Consider the following 19,967-nt stretch of genomic DNA (forward strand, 5'->3'; position numbering starts at 1 on the left):
CGTCTGCTGCACTTTTGAACACTTTGTAGTACAATTCAAAACGAGGTAAGGACATCCTATTCGAGGACCAACGACACATGGGATCGGGGTCACGGGATCGATTCGGTTGCATCGAGGTCTTCCAGCATGGCGAGCACGGGCAACACGACCGCGGCGTGGGTGCTCGCATGCGCCGCGGCGCCCCTAATCTGCAGCTTGCTCCGAGCCGCCAATACACACTATATAATCTCGATACTAATAAGCCTTTTTACGGTCAATTAATGCAGTGTTTTCGAATCAAGCTCCAAAATCCTGGCGTTGGGCGTGGAGAATTTCAGGTTGACATGTGAGTCAGGAAGTGGCGGGTTAGCGGCTTCTTTTAGTTCAGGTTTGGGCACTAGATTGCCATATGGCGGGTTCGAGTCCCGAGCGCACCCCACCTTCAAAAATGAACCTGCACAGTAGCACCTAAGCTGGTCGCTTGCTGGAGGATGGCGTTGCCACGTCAGAAGGTTCTTTGAAGCTCGCGCACTTGAGATTCGCGCTCGGCGGTCGACGATGGTTGGCGAACTTCTGTCACCTCGGGAAATGTTACTGGGCCATATAAAAATAGCAATATTTTAAACAAAGATTTCACAATATTTCTTCGATTATGCGGTATATGTCTATCTAATTGTATCGAATATTTTAATTAGAAAACACCTTGCCCATGTCTTTGAATTATATTTTTTATTTAATTACACCGCAGAAAGCTCCATTTTCGGATCCAAGGTGCGAGGCGAGCATGGGGAATCAGCAAGGAAGCCCACGCAAGTCGAAGCGGTCGTCGCTGCAGGGCGTGCTCAACCTCGTCCAAGGCAAGGTCGACGAGGCCATCGAGGATCACTCGCGCCTCGCGCCCGACATGTTTGCCGTCTCGCTCGCCGGGCACCATGGCCTGCCCGCGCAGCCGTCGCTGACGTGCTACCTCGCGGCCCACGAGCTGCTCGTCGTTGCAGCTGGGTACCAGCAGATCAAGCTCTACGGCGAAGACGGCCTCGAGATGTTTGTGTCGTGCATCGCGAACGAGGCCACGGCGACGGCCGGTGCGTCCACGAGCTTCCTGCAACCCACGGCGAATGGGCGCCTTGTGCTTGTCTCGTCCGACAGTGGCGTCCAAGTTGTCTCGCTCGAGCAATTGCAATCCGGCGCGTCGCCGCTCATCGCGTCCTTGTCGCCAAGGTACACGCCTCAACATGTACCAGCATTCTCATGCCCATGTCAACTAGCTGGAAAATGTGCCGGATCACGGCCCTCGAGACGATCAAGAGCCACAAGGCGGCGCCGTTCTTCTTCCTCGCCCTCGACGACGGATCGATTCAGGTGCCTTCTTCTATATCTCGCTTGCCCATCCTCAGCACGACCTCAAGCACAACGCTGTAGGTCGTTCAAGAAGAGACTTGCGCATTCGCCACGTACGCGATCCAGGCTGCGCAGCTCGGTCTTGGCGGCGACGACGTTGCCGTTTCGGCGATGGCCAGCAACCCGAGCGACGCCAACCAGTTGCTCTTGGCGTACGAAGGCGCGCATGAGACCAGCGTCTTCCTCTGGGACCTCGCCAAGAAGAAGGTATTGCACAAGGCGACCGTGCCGCCGGCCCATGGAAGCGTCCAGAGCCTCGCATGGCATGCGAGCGGCAAGCGGTTCGCCGCCGGCTTCCAAGATGGCTCGTTTGGCGTCTTTCGCACCGACAAGCAGCAGAGCGCGTTCTTTCCTACCACGACGGCGGCTCCGTTGACGCGGCTGGCGTGGGCAGCGACCGACGCCAACTCGGCCGGCCTCCTCATGTGCGCCTGGACACCATCCTCGCCGTCCGTACAGATCTACGCGGCGCCACGAGACATCTCGGCCAAGGACGCGCTCTCGGCGATGACGAAACACGCATCGTTTCCTTGGCGCATCACGTCCTTGCCCACGTCATCGCGCGTTATGGACGTCGTCCTGACAAGCCATTTGACGCCATCTGCGTCATGCGCGCCGTTCACTTGTATTGCGCTCGTCGGCGACCCCATGGGTGGTGTGCTGCCTCGTATCGAGTTGCTGCCCGTGCCATGCACCGTCGTCCAGCCGCTCACACCGAAAGAGGAGCTTGTCTGGATCGAGATGGACGTTCTGCCACTCCCACTTCCGTCGTCGTCGGTGCAGACACCTACCGTCGCTGCGTGGCACATTGTCGATCTCGGCGGCGTCAACGGCTCTTTGCGGGACGATCTCTTCTCGACGTGCGAGGCCAAAGCCGAACCAAGTAGCCTCAACGGGTGGTCGTCGCCGCTTCGAGGAGGATCGATCGAGCACGTGACGCCGCAGCTGTCACCCGACGCCTGTGCGCAGCTGCACGCGACGGATGTGCACCGCGCCTCGCTGGTCGTCACGGCCCATTTCGACGCGTCGACCTCAGTCGTGCGTTTCTGGGAGCTCCTGCCACGTCATGACGGTATTGGCGCCGGCATTTTGACGCTACTGCATACGCTGGACCTTGCGCCCCTCGAGCTCACGTTCAAGCAAGTGACGGCGGTGCACTTTTGCCCTACTTCGCGACTGCTGCTTGTGGGCATGGAGTCGGGCGAGGTGGCGGTCTTTTCGTTTCAGGAAGGATTTCAGCTTGCGTTCACGCTCCACGTGCACTCGAGTGCGATCGAGCACATGGTCGTCTCGGCGTCGCTTGGGTACCTTGCGACCTCGGATGCATTTGGCGTCGTCGCCATTGTGCACTTGGATTCGCAAGAGTACAAGCTCGCGGTGTTTGATATCTCAACCGAAGAGGCTGTGAGTGTCAACGCACTCCTTCTCCACGAGCGTCTGCTGTTTGTGGGCCGAGGCAACAGCTGTGTCGAGCTCTACGACCTCGTGTCTGCCGATCTCCTCACGCGTTGCCACGTGAGCGACGGCCCCGCCGACGCAATCGCCCACCTGCTCTTGCTCCACGAAGACGGCGCACCCGTGCATCCCGTGGCTCTGGAGAGTACCGCGACCTTGTTGATACCGTGGCTTATGGTGATGGTGGCATCTAGGCCGAGCCGAGAGCGAGTCGCACGATGAGCTCAAGAAGACCGAGACGGAGCGCAAGGTGGCCGGGATCCTTCAGCGCTACGCGGCGCCGCCAACGCGCATGCCAATCGAGCGCCATGAAGGTGTACACGTGACGTTGGCACCCGGGCCGCTCGGACTCTTTCTGGACGACGAAACGCAAGACCGGGTTCTCGTCAAGGTACACTCTTTGCATGTCGGCGTGCGCTCATGTACATTAGGCGTTTGTGGACGATGCACCCAACGCAGCTCTTCTGCGCCAACACGGCGTGACAGCCATGAGCTCGCTTGTCGCAATCAACGGCGCCGACGTCTCCCAGCTGCGCAAGGACGACGTCGTGCAGCTCTTGTCGTCGCTCAGCGCCGAGACAAAGCTCCTGACGTTTGCGCCGCCACCAGAAGCCGAGGCGCCGTATCTGCTCTGCGCCAAAGGCAGGTCGCTGGCCATCTTTAAGGCCGTCGCACCCGAGAGTACACAAAGCGCTGCGACGTCCCCGTCGCCGATGCCAACACTCGCCGTCGATGTCGAGGCGTCTGTGGAGCTGCGCTCGACCATTGCGTCACTGGCGATCGTGAGCCTTCCGATCGACGGACGGTAGTACCTTATCAGCGACGATGGAAGATGCTAATGCTGCCCATGTAGGCTCGACCATGGTATTCTGGCGCTGGACGATTCTGGCTACGTGTACATGCTTGCGGCGCCGAGTCTGCGGGTCATTTGGAGTGCGTCGCTGCCGTCGATGGTGCAAACAGGCTACGCGTTCGACTATGTCCACGTTGGCGTGGCAGCGTCGAGCGCCGAGATTATATTGTGCACGTCCTCGGGTGACGTGGCGCGCTTCTCGGTGCTGCAGAACGAACTCGCGTCGGAGCTGTCGATGCTGCAATGGGTAGATCATCCCGATATTGTAGAGCAACCTACTGACGTCTGGCGGCGTATAGACCACGACCAAGGTCCGCGTGACTAGCGACAAGCCTGTGCAGCAGCCGACGGTGGCTGAGCCGCCCCTCGAGCGTCGCAACAGCAGCAGCATTTTCAAAGTGTTCTCCTCGAGCTCGACCGACGTCGACTTGAACAAGGTATAAGTGTACTGCTTGAAGTTATGTATATTCTCTGCGTTTAGGTGTTTGTGGTGCCGCCCAAGGACCAATCGGAGCGCGAGCGGCTCATGGGCGACCGATCACCGGCGCCGCAAGCGACGGGTGCCACCAAAGATATCAAGGGCGGTATGAGTGCGACGATGGGCGCGCTGAACGAAGCGACTCAAGTACATATGTTACTTGCTTGCACCATCATCATACCCATCTCTAACATTATAGAACCTCCACTTGCGCGGCGAGAAGCTCTCGGACTTGGGCGAAAAGACGGAGCAGCTCAAGCGCCACGCCGATGAGTTTTACCAGACGATGCGCGCGTTCAACGAGCGTGAGGCCAAGAAGAAATGGTACCAAATCTAAGACACAAATGTATGTATCTCTTCTGCAATATTGTCTGGTGGACGGCAGACGATCTTCTACAACAGCGGCAACTTCCATTCTGATCGAGTAATCGACTGACGACATGATCGAGGACCATCATAGTCGGCGATGGACGATCTGTAGCAGGACATTGTTGAAGTTGTCTTCTACGGACGCCACTTCTCGTCGCTGCTTGCTGCGCGACTTGGACGTCTTCGCCTTCACGATCAGCAGGGTGACGTGATCCGGATACGGTGGGCGAATCATACGGATCTTTCGCGCCAAAGCGTGGAGCTGGCGCGAAAGTAAGATTGTTTCATTAAGTCTCAATAGCTCCCAATCTACATCTACATCACCAGAGCACCAGGGCGGCAATCTACCTACGATTGGAACTGTGCGTTTCTCCAACGAGCTTTTACAAGTTGACGCCTTTACACGCAAAAACCCATCGAATTCATTTCTCATTTTGCAGCGGGCCGCACAGCCGCCGGGTCGGAGTAGCCTTGGCGCTGCGCTGGCGTTGGGAGACCGCAGCATTCGGCCCACGGGCTCTGCCATCCCTACCGGGCGGCTGTCGCTCGCTTGCGTTGGTGGAGGACCATAGTAGTAGCGTAGTAGTGCAGTCGTGTACTAGTAGTCGTAGAAGAGAAGCATTGATTGATCATGAACGTCCTCTAGCAAGTCGCATCTTCGTGCTGCCTGATGCATCCGTCGCAAGTGACATTGCCTACATGCAGTGGAGAGGACCAGTATGGATGCCAAGGAAGCTTCCTTGATACATCATGGATCCAGCATCCAGCGCAAGGTCAGTTGCACACAACACGTCTTGGTGCAACACAGCTCCAGTCCAGCAGCGAGTACGTTGTATAGGCAATAAGGCGTATTCACTCGTCTTCCTTGAATTAACGCATGCACACATGCATGAGCTGCGTCTACCTCGCTTGAGTTGCGCATGATCCTCGCGCGATCTTGGTCGGCATGGCTACTCGTGCGACACGACCGGATTGCGGCGCGAAAAGTCCGAGTTTCAAATCCTAATTAGGCACATAACCGTCCAATCTTGAGGGCCGAATAATGTTCGAATTGTATTACCTACAAAAAGACAGGTAAGCCCGCTCTTTTTATTGCACTCGCTGGCCTCGCCGAAGCAGCAGCGATGCCTGATGCCACAACCCAATCCATCCCACCGCCCAACCCTCGCCGCGAGCCCATGACGTCGTCGCTGCCTCGGCGCCTGCGGATAGCGCTGCTGCTGCTGCTCTCGCTCTCGCTCAGCGCCATGGCCATCGGCTCGATGGAGGCCGTCACAACGACGGCGCCGCCCGAACGCGAGATTACCACGAGCATGCTCTTGCAGCGTCCGAGCAACATGAGTGCGCCGGGCGAAAGGCGTGGCGTGCCAGCAGCCGTCGACGACATGAACGCGACCGCCATCAACAGTACGATCCAAGTCCCGACATCGACGCCGACGGGAACATTTCCCGTCAATGACACGACCCACGGCGTGCCAGGCAACCCGACCAACATCAAGGCTCTGGCCTCGGACGCGCAGGCGCAAGTGACATGGGACGCACCAGACGACGACGGCTCGGACCCGATCCTCGAGTACGAGATCTTGCTCTTGCTCGTGAGCACCAACACGCCGCTCGAGAGCACGGTGCATGTCGGCGCGACGCAGAACGGCGCCGTGCCCACGACGGCAATCGTGCCCAACCTCCAAAATGGCATCTCGTATGCGTTCAAGGTCCGCGCGCGCAACGTCAATGGCGTCTCGACGTGGTCGGCCAAGTCGGAGCCCGTCTCGCCGCTGCACCCACCCGATCTCTGCACGAGCCAGACGTGCGCGGGCAACGGCGCGTGCTTTCCAGTCTACGCGCCCAAGATCAACGACAGCACGTCGTCTGCCGAGTGTCTCTGCAAGCCTGGCTTTGTTGGCCACGACTGCTCGCGGCGTGACGACGCGATCCAGTACTTTTGGGACGTCGGGCCGTGGTCGAAATGCTCGACGGGTTGCGGCGGCGGCATCCGCCAGCGGACGGCGACCTGCACGTCGATCGCGTCGATGGCTGCCGTCTCGGACATCAAGTGCGACGGGCTCCTCCAGCCCACGCTCACGTACATTTGCAACGGCTTTGAGTGCGGCTCCAAGCTCATCGAGGTCATCTACGAGATCGAAATGTTCTACGACGACATTCTCTTCTCGAGCAAGGCCGAGCACGCGTTCGCAACAGCGTTTGTGACCGAAGTCGCCTCGGCCCTCCAAGTCGCACCCGCCCGGCTGGACATTGAAGCCATCGTCCACGGCAGCATCCGGGTGACCTTTCTCTTGCTGCCGCCCAGCCAGGCCGACGGCAAGTCGCTCAACGACGTGGTGGCCGACCTCCACGCGCAGATCCAGGACCGCACGAGCGTGCTGCGGACGCAAGGGACGTTTGCGCGACGCGTGTACCCGTCCGGTGTCAAGCTCTCGTTTATGATTGCCGAGCAGCATGCAGCGGGCGACGCCGGCGACATCTCGATCATGGGGCTCATTGGTACTGTCTTGGTCTCGGTGCTCTTCATCTCGGCGTTTGCGTATTGTCTTCGGAAGCGCCATGAACGCATTTTGGCCGCCAAGAAGGACCGCAAGATGAAGCGCATGGACATTACGACCTCGAGTGTCTAGCCAAATGGCAGATTCCTAACTTAACTCTACCAGTACAAATAGACAATATCGTTGGATATTTGGTGGATTTTGTTGGGAAAAGGACAATTGGAATCTACTTGCGGCTCGCGCGTTCGACGAGACCGAGGTCCTCGACAAAGTCAAAGTTGCCCGAGAGGAGATCGTTGCGGTAATTCTCGACGTACGCAGAGAACGAAGCCGCGAGCTCCCGCCCGAGCCCGTCCTCGGAGCATTCGTGGACCGCGTTCGCGTGCTTGGTGTCAATGACGAGGAGGTTGCCATCGGGATCGGCTGCGAGCGGAATGAAGCCCCGCGCCCAACTCTCCCAACGCGACGCGGTCTCGCCCGTCGAAATCATATCCTAGCCAAGATGATCCATGCAACATTCGTGGCCGCGAGGACGTACGTCGCAGCTCAACGACTAGAAACTCCATAAGATTCACCAAACGAGAGAGGAGATGGACGCTACCTTGTACTCGTTGAACCAAACGCCTCCATTCTGCTTCTCGAGCAGGTACCCGAGCGCCTATTGCATGAGGTCGCGTTCGCGCTTGAAGTCGATGACGTTACCCGCGGGACGGGCGCGCCCAGAGCCTTTTGCAGCGACTCGACCTCTATTCATGCTGGTCACGTATGGCGATGTGTTGCCCATGCACCTTCGGGCTCGATCGTTGCCTTGGGCAGGTTGGCCTTCTTGCGCTGGAACCAGCTGAGGATGTCTACGCCGCTAGAGCATGGGGCTTCATGGGCCATGCCATGGGCGTACCGAAGATGCATTGCTCCGTCTCCTCGGCCGTCATGCCACCCTTGCGCTTGTTGCCTTCCTCGGCGACTTGGACCGACATGCTCGCGACGGCTCGTTTCGTGTTTTGGATCCCACGGCTAAGATTGTCCGGATAGACACCTCTTCGTATCCGGTCGATGCATCGCGCTTTGGACACTCGTTGTGATTGGTCAAAATAGATATGATTGCAACAAACGCGCTTCTTCATTGGCCAGCTTACACCATCAACATGTTTCATTGGTCAGCTAATGCCATTTGGCAGGCTGTCGGATCGCTGAGATCGCTGCCTCCCGGGAGGAGCTCAGGTGGGAGGAGCTCATCCTGTACAGCTTGTACTTGTCGCTACTCGCTTCAACTGTGCAGTGTGATGCGTCTACGAATCGCACGTCGAACCCTAGGTTTCTTGGTCGCGAGATTTAGAAGTCGCAATCGCACGCACCAGGAGAGTAGCGGTTCTCCGAGTTGGATCAAGGTTGAGAGGGTTCTGGTACGCTGCACCCAGAGCTTGACGCTGTGTATCTGCACGGCGGCCATGGCACTCGCGTGGTCATTCCGATGGACCGAGTCTGCGCATCTCAAATGTGAGTTGGCACGTTGAGATTGCATTTTTGAAAACGTACGAGTTCCAGATGCCAGATGCACCGAAACTCGTCGCCGTAGGTACGGTAGTCGTGGTCTGGTTGACTGCGAGAAGCGATTTGTGGCCGATATGGCTCCTCTTGCCGTTCATGCAGTCGGGTCGTTGCTGGCGGGCTCCGTGGTATTGAGCTCGTTAGACGACGACGACGGCTCATCTCCACCGACCATTCCAGTCAATGAATTTGGCACTTGTCGTCCTTGGCCATCATTCAGATGCCAGGACAGAGTCAGTACTGCGTAGTTGGGGATAACCTATTGAACGCCACGCAGCGAGGAAGCCTGCTCTGGCCGTTCTTCCTTGCGTGGCAGCACTTGAGTTTTGCGAGCCAAAGTGCAAGTGGCAATATCCGGATAATACGGATACTGGCCGAGATCCACGCCCCAGAACCCAACAACCGACAAGACAGCAGCATGGCGTTCGAGTGGCATGCGACGCAAGATGCGATCGACGAGGAAGAAGACTGGGAAGCCGCCCAGAGCGGCAAGGAGGCGCTCCTCGTCCTCATCGACGTGCGCAAGTCCATGTTCCAACGCGTCGACGGCGAGGCCATGAGCTGGTTCCAGACTTGCGGCGAGATGCTCGTGAAGCTGCTCAAGAGCAAGATCATCGCGAACGACGGGTCGCTCATGGGCGTCGTCTTCTTTGGCACGGTACGCTCCATGTAGGAGGATGACGACGATGGGAAAATGACGCCATCTGGGCTATAGACGACGACCAAGAACGTGAATGGGCTGGACCACGTGTACGAGCTCCAGGAGCTCGGGTTTCCATCGGCCCGCCGCATCAAGCAGCTTCGCGATATTGTCGACGACGCGTTCGACTTCCAGGCTGCGTTTGGCTCCATGGGTGAGAACGACCCTGTGTCGCTGAGCAATGCGCTGTGGCACGCCGGCATTGCCTTCTCCAACGCCAAGTACGTCACTTCTTCGTCGTTCTCTGTGCAAACATGGACTTAATATGGATATTAGCCTCCAGAAGAAAGACTCGCAGACGATCTGGATCCTGACGAACCAAGAAGACCCGACGATGGGCGGCGCCGACGAGGCCGACCGCGTCCTCAAGCAGTACGCCAACCACGTCGAGCTCAAGCGCGCGATCCACCTCTTCCACATGCCGCCGCCGGCTCAGTCGACCTTCGATCTCTCGCGCTTCTACGGGCGCATGTTTCAAGACGCTTCAGCATTTGCGCTCACCGAAGACAGCAGTCTTCAGCCCGCGTATGCGATCCATACCTACCAAGCCATGATGGAGGAGAGTCTTCGCAAGCGGTTCCGGAAGCGCCGGCTCACGACGCTCAGCTGGACGATCGGACCTGGTATTGCGATCGGCGTCGAGCTCTACGCGCTCCGGATCAAGCAGACAAAGCCGTCGCCGCTGCACTTGGACGCAGAGACCAACACGCCGCTCAAGTCAGAGACCAAGTGGCTCTGCGACTCGACGGGCATGTACCTCACGCCCGACCAGATGCGCAAGTACATTGAGTACGGCAAGAGCCGCGTTTACTTTACGGCCGACGACGTGGTCGAGCTCAAGTACTTTGCCGCCGCCGGTACAACCTTGATGGCGCATTTGCATCGTCTCAGACGCGTGATAGGACTCCAACTGCTCGGCTTCGAGCCCGCAGACCACTTGAAGGAGCACGAGAACGTTCGTGCACCGTACTTTATCTACCCCGCCGAGGTACACGCTTGATTATGCTCCTGAGTATCGAGTACGAGACATGTAGGCGTATATTGAAGGCAGCACGGTGGCCTTTACTGCTCTCCACACGTCGATGCTCACGAAGAAGGTTATGGCGATCGCGCGGCTCATTGCACGCAAGAATACCCCGCCGCGCCTCGTCGCCCTCGTGCCCCAGGTAGATCTTGGTATGCTGTGGCACAAGCTCACGGGTCGTAGCTCGAAGCGTACGACGACCAAGGCCAAGTGCAACCGTCGGGCTTCCACGTCATCTTCCTCCCGTACGTCGACGACGTGCGCCAGCTCCGTGTCGACGCCGACGGCCAGCGCGACCGTACGCGCCACTGTTATTGCTTCTACGTACTTATAGCCACTGGTGTAGCCAATGCCGACCAAATCGAAGCGGCCAAGAAGGTGGTCCAGACGCTCACGATCTCCGAGTTGCCGTCCTTCCAGAACCCAGGTTTGTCGACATTTCGTAGGAATAGGCGACGTTCACGACGGCATGTAGAGCTCCAAAAGCACTATGCCAGCATCCAAGCATTGGCGCTTGACGAAGACACCCTTGCGTTTGACGACAAGGACGACACGACGCTGCCGGATGCTGCCGGGTTTCAGCGCCCCAAAGTCGTGGTAGCCAGGATCATCCATTGGTCTAGTTTAGCTACACAATCCATAGGCGGCGCTGACGGCCTTCCGCGATACCGTCGGTGGCGACGAGCTCAACAAGGACAACACCAAGCGCAAGGCGCCGGCGAGTACGAGCCGAGGCGGGACAAAGGCGGTCAAAACCGAAACCGACCCGAATGACGTGGCAGCGTGGAAGCAGCTCGCAGCATCCGGTCTCGTGGCCAAGAAGACCGTCGCGGACCTCAAGGTCTTCTTGGACGCGCAGGGGCTGAGTACAACGGGCAAGAAGGCCGACCTCGTCGAGCGCACGCTAGCGTTCCTCGGCTAAGGCGATGCATGATGATGTACTAGGCAAGTGTCTCTATTGCATGGGATATGGTCTCTAGCGGAGGGTAAACTGGGCCATGATGGGCACGTGGTCGCTGCCGTGCTTGGAGTTGGGGATCCCGTTGTAGTTGCGCAGCGTCGGGTCGACCTGAGCAATCGCGTGCCAGCCGTCGGGCCCGTCTTCTTCGCGCAATTCGGCTTCGGTCGGGATCGGCAAAATGGCCTGCGCCTTGATCGTCTCTTCCGAGTACCTACGTAGAATGCATACGCCATGCCGCAGAGCACGATGATGGACGGACCAGATGTAGTCGATGGCCCAGCAGCGTCGGTAGTTGACCGTCGTGTGCGGCGGCTCGTTGCAGTCGTCGTCCGGCGCGTCCGGCGTCTCGGGCAGCGCGCGGTAGCTTGCGTACGCACTGCGCATCTTGGCGAGCGGCTGGAGGAAGACGTCACGCATGTACGCATACAGAGGCGACGATTGTGAGTTGTTGAAGTCGCCACAGAGCACAAACTAGCAACAAAACACTGTCAGACATGGCGGTCGAGGAGGATGTCGTACCGGCAGCGGCGCGTGTAGCAGGTGCTGATACTTGAGCTCGAGCGACGTCTTGAGCGCTCGGACCTCGTTGTCGAGCTCGCGGAGCTGCTTCATCTGATGGTCGACCTTGCGGCTGTTCCACCAGAGGTGTGTGCACCCGACGAGGAGCATGTCGCCTCTGTTGTCGTCCGACCGCTCTTGTAGCAGCACGAGCAGCGCGACGCGGTCATGTTCGTCGTGGAAGTTGAAGCTCTCGCACTCGCGCAGCTCGTAGCGGTCGTTCCGGAAGAAGATGCCACAGCCGTCCATCTTCTTTTCGCCGCTCCACGTCGATCGGTGCGTCGATGGGCGCTTGACCCACGCGCTCTCGTAGCCAAGGCGCGCCATAGCCGGCCGGAAGAAGGTCCAGTAGTCGCTGCACTCTTCCAAGCACACGATGTCGGCGTCGAGGCCATGCAGCTGGTCGAGGAGGATGTTCTTGCGCGTCTCCCACGCGAGCAAAGCGGGTTGCACGTACGGAAAGTGGCTGGGCGAAGCGAGGTTGCTCGCGAGGATGTTGAGCTGGACGACCGAGAAGGCCGGCTTGGCGGCGCCGCCGGCGAACGGCAGCGGGACGAGCTTCGTAGTCATGGCGCGGGTACCGGCGAGGACGTGGCGCAGACTTCGTCGCTGGAGCATCCAGCCTGAAACTGGCGTCAACGAAAAAGTATTTTAATGCTGGCGCACGAAAAAGAATACTTGGTCTCTTGTCTTTTGTATGCATTTTTATTCCAATGTTTTTTGCCCAGTGATAATGTTACGAAAGACCTCGTGGGCGACGACAGGCTTCGCTGGTCTTGGTAGGACTCGGCCGTGCACCGAGGTCGGGGATCGATACTCAGCGCGCTACCTTGTTCCTAGCTTAAGCTGAGCGTTGACTTGAATGTAGAAACATAAAGAGACCTCTCGCTGGGCGCACGTTGTTGCGTGGTGCGGCCCGGAACGCGTTGTAAATAGTGTGTGCCAGTGTTGGCATTCTGTATGGTTTGAAACAGAATTTAAAAACAGTGGATACATCTGCTTCCATTTGCAGGGCTCGCAGAAAGGACGACGACGTCGTCGTGCCAAGCGCGTCATGGTGCCATCGAAACCACTTGTACACTATACAATTTCTACTCTTCATTCCATTGATGCGACTACTACCTTACAGCGTTCAACAGAAGAAAAAACGAGACTTGGCGCAGGAGCGTACAATGAGAGAGGGACGTGGCCAAATGCTGCAGCTCGTTGCCTCTGCGGACGCTCAACGCGTTCGCCCTCTTTCCAGTCGCAGCAACCGTCGACTTGCTTGTTCCGACGAGCGAGTGGGACGGGCGTAGTATCTCGCTGGCGATCTTGCCCTTGCCTCGGATATCTGCGTGACGTCCAGATTGCGCAAATCATCGAGTTCAAGCATCGAGATTGCGACCAAGCGGCGCAAGAGCGAACATCCGTCAGCGAGTACAATTGTAGCCTTTTCGAATCACGTCGTGCCCTTCTCGCTGCTGATAGATACGCACGTCCTCTTGACCGAGTTGGTCTTTTTCAGGATGCAACACACAAGCGTGGATCATATGTAGACCGAGCGTATACGAGGTCGCTGGTGTTCATCACGTCGACGACCACCGCGTGCAAGTACCACTGGTTGACAAATCTTTGTCTCGACCTTGAGCACCAGCTGCCAAAATGTGCTTGCTCTCTCGTGCCCTGGCAAGAGCCTTCACCCTCTCTCGTGCCCTGGCAAGAGCCTTCACCCTTGCAATTTTGCTCATATATGAGTGGCCTACTGCTTGGGGTCAACCAAACATCTCGGCGCCAGAAGAAGATCTCGATGTAGAATCTCACAGGTCCCGCCCCGTCCTTGTTGGTGTCGATTCAAATTGTCTGTGGCTCCTGTATTGGTGTGCGTTGCTTTGCGTTGCGGGTACCTCCCGAAGCTGCTTTGTCTGCGGTCGCCAGGTCGTTGCACGATTCAATACATTGTTGGTATAGCTCAGTACCTGTCAAGAGCCAACTTGGTGGTGCCAGACCCATGCCAATAAGGAAGAAGCAAAAAAAGAGGTTTGATCACAGGACTTGAACCCACGCCACTCGCGTGTCATGGCGGACTGCTCTATCAGGACATCAACGGCAGTCTCGTCAGGCTGCGAATCGACGTAACCGTACGGCATCCGGATAAAGCCAATGAAATGCTGCACGCAGAGACTGCCACGCGATCGAGACACGACAGCGGACACGGTCGTTGACGAAGCGAGCCCTTCTCAGCCCTTCCGAGGCATTCCTCCCAGTTCGATGGCGCCGCGGTCAGACAGGCCTGCTCATGTCAACAACGCGTTATACACAAGGCGCAAGTAACGCCTGAGGCTCCGACATACTGCTGAGCCGCGTGCCAGCCATGCCTCGACCCGCTGCAGCGATGCTGCTGCATAGGCGCGCCATCTTTTACGAATGGCGTCATTTGTGCCGTAGGACGAGGAGGCGACATGGGTGCTTGTGCGGATTGCGCCGAGGTCCGCGAGCGTAGCAAACGCCGTCCCACTGTACCGCGCACGAATGCACCCAGTCTCCATCGCCGAGTAATATGGCTGCCACCGCGGTCGTTGACTGCTTGTCGCGTTTCCTTATCACAATCACGCGATGACGCCTCACTATTCTTGTCGCAGGTATATATAAGCAGAAAACGATTTCGAAGGTGCTGCGCAGTAGCATGTCGTCTTGTCCGCGCGCGATGGCGCTCCAGCGGCGCGCGCTGCAGCGACAGGCGGCGACCACGTCGTCCTCGTGTCTCTTCTCGTTCGCGCCGCACATTGCCGCCTCGGTGCCCCGGCAGCTCGTCGCGTACTTTGCAAATGGTGGGCCGCTCCCGAGCGTTGGCGCGCCCATCGTGACGACGCATGTATCGGGCGGCGCGCTGGTCCTCGCCGACATATCACACTGTAGGCATTTACCATCAACTTGTATCGTCTTGCTCATGCAAGATCACTTGCGTAGACTCGCAGCTCGTTGCCTCGCTCGCCGACGATGGCGATGTGGGCATGCAGACGCTGTGCAGAGTCATGGAGACGTGCTTCACCAAGATGATCGATACGATCGACATGCATGGCGGCGACTGCATCAAGTTTGCCGGCGACGCGCTCCTCGTGTCGTTTCCAACGATCGAGGCGAGCGCTGCCTGCGCGCTCGCGCTGCTCGCCGTCACCTCCGCCTCGTGTGGTGTCGAGATTCACATTGCCATTGCGTTTGGCGACCTCCTCGGACTGCACCTCGGCGGGGTCCACCACGCGTTCGAGTACGTTGTTGGCGGCGCGCCGTTCCAGCAGCTCCAAGACATTGTCGACTGCAGCGGACCCAACTCGATCACGCTGTCGCAGGCAGCGTGGGACGCCCTCGGTCCGTCCGCCGTCGGCCACGCGCTGGTCGACGGCCGGGCCTACGCGCTCACGGGCCTTGCGTCATCATCATCATCGACATGTATGTCCCACGGTCGAATGGCGCTGCCTGAGCTCTGTCCGTCGACACTGGATGCGATCCGCAAGTACGCACCGGCGCCGCTCATGGCCACGATCGACGTCCAGCAGTTTGACCTTGTCGCCGAGTACCGTCAGTGCTCGATCCTCTTTGTGACGCTGCAAGATCTCTCCCTGGCATCAACCGTCATTGATGTGCACCGGCTACAGACAGTGTTTGTGCGCCTCCAGCACATTCTGCACTGCCACGGCGGTTTTTGCCGCCAGTTTCTAGCCGACGACAAGGGCACGGTGCTCATCGCCGCCTTTGGCGTCCACGGCTTCTCTCACTTTGACAATGCCCTGCGTGCGCTCAAGACCGCGCTCGAGATGGCCGACGCGCTCGCCGACCTCGCTGTTGCCGTACGCGCTTTTCGATTTTCAAAAAGCTCACATTGCACTTTCTATGTAGGCGACGCTCGGGGTTGCAACTGGTAAAGTTTACGCCGGGCTACTGGGTTGTGCGCGCCGGCACGAGTACGCGGTCGTTGGGAGCGCGGTCGTGACAGCCGCACGCCTCGCGGGTCTGCCGGCGACAGGAAGGGACTCTGCGGCGTGCCGCGTTCTCTGCGATGCACCGACGCGTGATATCGTCGAGCATGAGCGTGACGTCGCCCTCACTCGGTACGGTGATGTGCAGCTCAAGGGCCAGCGCGGCCCCGCCGTCGTCTATAACGTGGCACCCGCGTCGGCGCACCGGGTGTCGGGACGCAGCCCGATGCTTGGCCGCGAGGCGCTGGTCGCGTCTGTCTTGCGACACTTAGTGAGCCACGACCGCGCGCTCGTCGTGCTCGAAGGCTCGATCGGCAGCGGTCGGTCGTGCTTTCTCAACCACATCGAATTGCTTGTTCCCAAGATGACGTCCGTGCTGCGGTACCGCGCGAGCTGGCACGACGCGCCGCTGTCGCTCTGGCGACACGTGGCGCAGCTGCTTCTCATTCCCCTCGTCGACGTCGACGAGCTGCGTCGCGTGCTGCACCGAAATCGTCCCGTGCTCATCATCGACGACTTTGAAGCGATCGACGAGGCGTCGCTCGAGCGCCTCGGCGACCTCCTTGGTGACGCGCCCCTGCGTGTGCTAGTGTCGGTTCCAACGACGACGACGTGCCAAACGCTCCGCTTCCGGCTGCGCCACCACTTTAAGCGTGTGTACCAGTGGAGCGTTGTGTGCAAGGTCACGGTGCGGCTTCCGCCGTTGGCGCCTGAGCACATTGCCGCGCTGAGCTGCCAGCTCTTGCACGCGTCAAGCCTCGCGCCCGACGTCCACAAGTTTATCTCGGCCACGTCGCTCGGGAGTCCGCTCTGGATCCAGCAAATCGTGCACTGCTTGCACACCAAAGGCTTTGTGGCGCTCTCCAAGAACCACCGGAGAGTGTCCTTTACGCCGGCGTTTGCATCGGCCAAGCGAAGCCAGCTCAGTAGCATCCACGACATCGTCCTCGCCCAAGTCGAAGAGCTCTCGGAAACTCAGCGCTGGCTTCTCAAGCTCGGAGCGATCATCGGGTCGTCGTTCCAGATCAACGAGCTTCTCTGGCTCTGCCACGGCTTCTCGCACCTCCAGGCATGGGTCGATGGTGACACGCTGCAGTGGCAGCTCGGCCTTCTCTGCAAAGCCGGCTACCTCGAGGTTCGTTGGAATGAAGTGATTATGATATTGACTTACACACTCGCTAGGTTGTTGACGGTGGCAGCGCTGTGACGGTCGAGACACGGCGCCGGTCGCACTCGGAGACGCAACACCCCAAGTTGCAGCGCGTGCGCCGAGGTCACAGCCACCACGACTTGGCATCGGCGCTCAAGCGAGCACGGCTACACGTCCGCTACCGCTTCTGCGTACATTCCTCTCTTCCACGACGTTGCGGAGGCTCATGCACATACAATGACTAGCATGCCAACGTGCGGGATGCGCTGCTCGACGTTTTCCTGCCCGCCCAGCGCCGCATGGCTCATTCGCTCATGATCGACTTGCTCGACGACCTCTCCGTCTTGCACGAACCGTCGCACCTCGCTCGGCTCGCCCACCACTGCGTCGAAGCGGGCATGCGGACCAAGGCGCTCGCGTACCTCGAGCGCGCCAGCATCCTCGCAGCCGCCACCGACGTGGCCCTATTTGACCGCCTCGTCGAGATGCGCTTTGCGCCGTCGGCGTCGCGCGTCTCGTGGCTCCTGGCGTCCGTGCGTGCGCGTCGCCTGGCGCGACCTGGCGATGTGGACGGTATCATGGAGCTGCTGGTCGAAGCCGTCGCCTTGGTGCACGTTTCCTCGCCCGAGAAGGAGCGGTCGGTGTCGATCCCCGTCGCTGGCGCCTGTCTCGCCATGGCGACTTGCATTTGCTTGGAATATGAGTTTGCATCGTCGTCCTGGGCGAGCCAGCACATCGACGGCGCGACGTGTGTTCAGCAGCTCACGCAGCTGCCCGATCATGAGTGCAGCCGCCATCTTCTCGACGTGGACGTTCTCGCGGGCTACTGCATCGCCCAGCACGTTGCCAAGCGTCCTGTCTTTCACCGCGCGATAGCCTCGGCACCCGCTAAGCTCTATGCTCTTGCTGCTCACCGCGTCGCCAGTCTTTGCACCGAGACTTTGGCCATCGTCTCGCCAACGACCACGGAGGCTCGCTGCGTCATGGACGCTGTGCACATGCATCTGGCGTTTGGCGCAAGCGACGACACGCACTTGGTCGAGCTCATGAACGTCCTCATGACGTCCGAGGACCCGCGTCTCGCGCAGTGCCTCCAGCTGGTACGTGGCGACACGCGAGAGCTCGCTAACTGCATCGCGCTCAGCGACGACGACGTCCGTCTTCTTGGCGGCCTTCCCGCGCGACTCGTGGGCAAGACGGTGCTCGCCAAGTACTACGACCGCTACGCCAACAGCACATCCCTGGCGCTGCATCACATGCATGGCGCGATTGAAGCGCTGCAAGGGCTGGCGACCCGGGCGACGACCCTCCTATGGGCGCCGCGCGCGCATCTCTTGGTCTACGCGCAGTGGCTGGCGCTACTCGCCTACGACATGACGCGGCACATGGACGAGACGCGTCGACTGAGCAATCACGTCACCGCACTGGCGCGTGTCTGCGACGAGCTCTTTCCACCGACGACGGTCGGCCTTGGCAGCCTCGCGAGTGTCTTCTTCCGCAGCTTGACGAGCCTCGTGCTTCAGAAACTCGAGCCGGCTCGCGCGAGCAGCGATCACCATGATGCGCTCTCGTCATTGGCGAGCCGCGCGTGCAAGGTCGGCTGGCTCAGCTTGCGCCGCCATGCCATGTACGTTCTCGCAATGGAAGACGACGCGGACAGCAAAATCTCGTGGGTCCTGGACGTTGAAGTTCCCGAGTTGGCGACAAGCTATCTCAAAAACTTACATGCAGCCTCCACCAATTCCAGCAGCAACAACAGCTATCGTGATGCGTCTCCGGACTGTATTGCCGGCGCGACCGCAACCCTCTCCCTTGTACTCTAGACTATCTAATTTATACATACCACGTATTGGAGATCATCAAGATTTTCTTTTTTGATTGATTACACTGCACGGTCTAGTCGGATGATTACACTGCACGGTCTAGTCGGATGAGTACCTCGGATGCTATAGACCATGAACATGCACACTCCTTTGTGAGAGCAAGACTATATACGCTGATGTGTTCGTACAGATATTGACAGTGGCCTTGACGGCTCCGATTCTAGCTGGGTGGTAGAGAGGTGACGCAGTCCGAGCACCATGTAGTCGCGCTCAGAACGGTGCAAATCTAGACCGCAAAGAACTACCGGCACTTGAGGCACTTGCACTGTCGTATGCTCGATTTTTGCCCGAGAACCCGCTACGACTTACAATGCGACGTGCGCCGACTCGGACATGCTGCAGACGTACCCGTAGTGGCCTTTGTCGTCGCCTGCGGCGTCGAGCACGGCACAGCCTTTGCGCGCCACGTGCAGAGTTTCATCGCGACCGACGCCGCGATCGCGCCACAATTGGCGTTCCTTGCACAGCTAGCGATCGCGTTTCGCACCCGCGGTGTCGTCGGCGTCGCCCGCGTCATTGCACGCGACGACCTTTGTCGAGTGTCCGTGCGACGTCCTACGATGCCTCCTCCACGATGTGCGCCCGCGTATCTTGGAGGTCGACGCCGCGGACGAGCATCATATTCATGCTGAGCTGCAGTTTACTCAGGGCATCCGTGTGCTGCGGTGGCCACTCCGACTGAGCACAAAAGAAGAAACAGACCCTCAAGATCAACACTCGGCGAAAGTGATCTGCAACATGAACGAGCTCCGAGCCAGCGTCTTGATCTTTGAGAGCATCGGCGTTTGAGCCCGAATTCCAAGCTCATTTGTGTCCACAAAGTTATGAAGAAGCGTAGGTTCGAACGCGCTAATGCATAATCCTGCGTCGACGATCCATGTCGCTTCGGTGGGCACGACGCCGTCAAGGCGGCCGCGTCGTCGGCAACTGCCTGTGCGAGCGTTAGCACGGCTAGTTTGAAGGACTGTCAGCTGCACAGGGTGTACATAAGCGATGAGTGTGTTGCCGTCGGTCGAAAGTATCAGCGAGAGGCAGCTGCGAGAGGCATGTTCCCAGGACAACGTCGGAGGCGGCGCCTTTCCCGAGAACACGTCAAGCCAGCACAGTGTACTTTGCAAAGGTACCAGCATGTGGCTGTACATCGTACGTTC

The 19,967-nt window shown here is 58.9% G+C and overlaps 7 protein-coding genes across 7 annotated transcripts in view; 5 read left to right on the top strand and 2 right to left on the bottom strand.

Moving 5' to 3' along the window:
* The first annotated feature begins 751 nt into the window (after positions 1 to 751).
* SDRG_07831 (hypothetical protein) lies at positions 752 to 4,533 on the top strand. The gene is made up of 9 exons (XM_008613687.1): positions 752 to 1,200; positions 1,248 to 1,341; positions 1,402 to 2,980; positions 3,030 to 3,226; positions 3,267 to 3,640; positions 3,689 to 3,935; positions 3,988 to 4,125; positions 4,170 to 4,313; positions 4,366 to 4,533. The coding sequence occupies exons 1-9, from the start codon at positions 764 to 766 to the stop codon at positions 4,501 to 4,503; spliced, it is 3,348 nt and encodes a 1,115-aa protein (XP_008611909.1). The 5' UTR covers positions 752 to 763; the 3' UTR covers positions 4,504 to 4,533.
* Positions 4,534 to 5,634: 1,101 nt separating this feature from the next.
* SDRG_07832 (hypothetical protein) lies at positions 5,635 to 7,233 on the top strand. Its single transcript, XM_008613688.1, has one exon. The coding sequence runs from the start codon at positions 5,660 to 5,662 to the stop codon at positions 7,166 to 7,168; it is 1,509 nt and encodes a 502-aa protein (XP_008611910.1). The 5' UTR covers positions 5,635 to 5,659; the 3' UTR covers positions 7,169 to 7,233.
* A 29-nt stretch (positions 7,234 to 7,262) lies between these two features.
* SDRG_07833 (hypothetical protein) lies at positions 7,263 to 8,013 on the bottom strand (the record flags this gene model as incomplete). The annotated part of the gene is made up of 6 exons (XM_008613689.1): positions 7,263 to 7,529; positions 7,575 to 7,589; positions 7,638 to 7,694; positions 7,739 to 7,782; positions 7,825 to 7,887; positions 7,935 to 8,013. The coding sequence occupies 6 exons, from the start codon at positions 8,011 to 8,013 to the stop codon at positions 7,263 to 7,265; spliced, it is 525 nt and encodes a 174-aa protein (XP_008611911.1).
* Positions 8,014 to 8,967: 954 nt separating this feature from the next.
* SDRG_07834 (hypothetical protein) lies at positions 8,968 to 11,278 on the top strand. Its single transcript, XM_008613690.1, has 9 exons — positions 8,968 to 9,242; positions 9,300 to 9,505; positions 9,561 to 10,141; positions 10,187 to 10,272; positions 10,319 to 10,450; positions 10,492 to 10,606; positions 10,655 to 10,735; positions 10,784 to 10,905; positions 10,952 to 11,278. Exons 1-9 carry the CDS (start codon positions 9,003 to 9,005, stop codon positions 11,228 to 11,230), a joined length of 1,842 nt encoding a protein of 613 aa, XP_008611912.1. The 5' UTR covers positions 8,968 to 9,002; the 3' UTR covers positions 11,231 to 11,278.
* A 6-nt stretch (positions 11,279 to 11,284) lies between these two features.
* On the bottom strand, positions 11,285 to 12,445 carry SDRG_07835 (hypothetical protein; the record flags this gene model as incomplete). The annotated part of the gene is made up of 3 exons (XM_008613691.1): positions 11,285 to 11,480; positions 11,529 to 11,740; positions 11,789 to 12,445. 3 exons carry the CDS (start codon positions 12,443 to 12,445, stop codon positions 11,285 to 11,287), a joined length of 1,065 nt encoding a protein of 354 aa, XP_008611913.1.
* A 1,812-nt stretch (positions 12,446 to 14,257) lies between these two features.
* Positions 14,258 to 18,798, top strand: SDRG_07836 (hypothetical protein). The gene is made up of 5 exons (XM_008613692.1): positions 14,258 to 14,721; positions 14,777 to 15,654; positions 15,704 to 16,918; positions 16,966 to 17,124; positions 17,179 to 18,798. The coding sequence occupies exons 1-5, from the start codon at positions 14,493 to 14,495 to the stop codon at positions 18,754 to 18,756; spliced, it is 4,059 nt and encodes a 1,352-aa protein (XP_008611914.1). The 5' UTR covers positions 14,258 to 14,492; the 3' UTR covers positions 18,757 to 18,798.
* Positions 18,799 to 19,944: 1,146 nt separating this feature from the next.
* The window catches only part of SDRG_07837 (hypothetical protein), a gene marked incomplete at both ends in the record, with an annotated part of 851 nt that continues 828 nt past the window's right edge, over positions 19,945 to 19,967 (top strand). Inside the window, one exon of the mRNA XM_008613693.1 lies at positions 19,945 to 19,959. Within this exon, the coding sequence (XP_008611915.1) occupies positions 19,945 to 19,959 (15 nt within the window). The remainder of the gene's footprint in view (positions 19,960 to 19,967) is intronic.

This window comes from Saprolegnia diclina, assembly GCF_000281045.1.
Source record: "Saprolegnia diclina VS20 unplaced genomic scaffold supercont1.23, whole genome shotgun sequence".
NCBI classification, from domain to species: Eukaryota; Oomycota; class Saprolegniomycetes; order Saprolegniales; family Saprolegniaceae; genus Saprolegnia; species Saprolegnia diclina.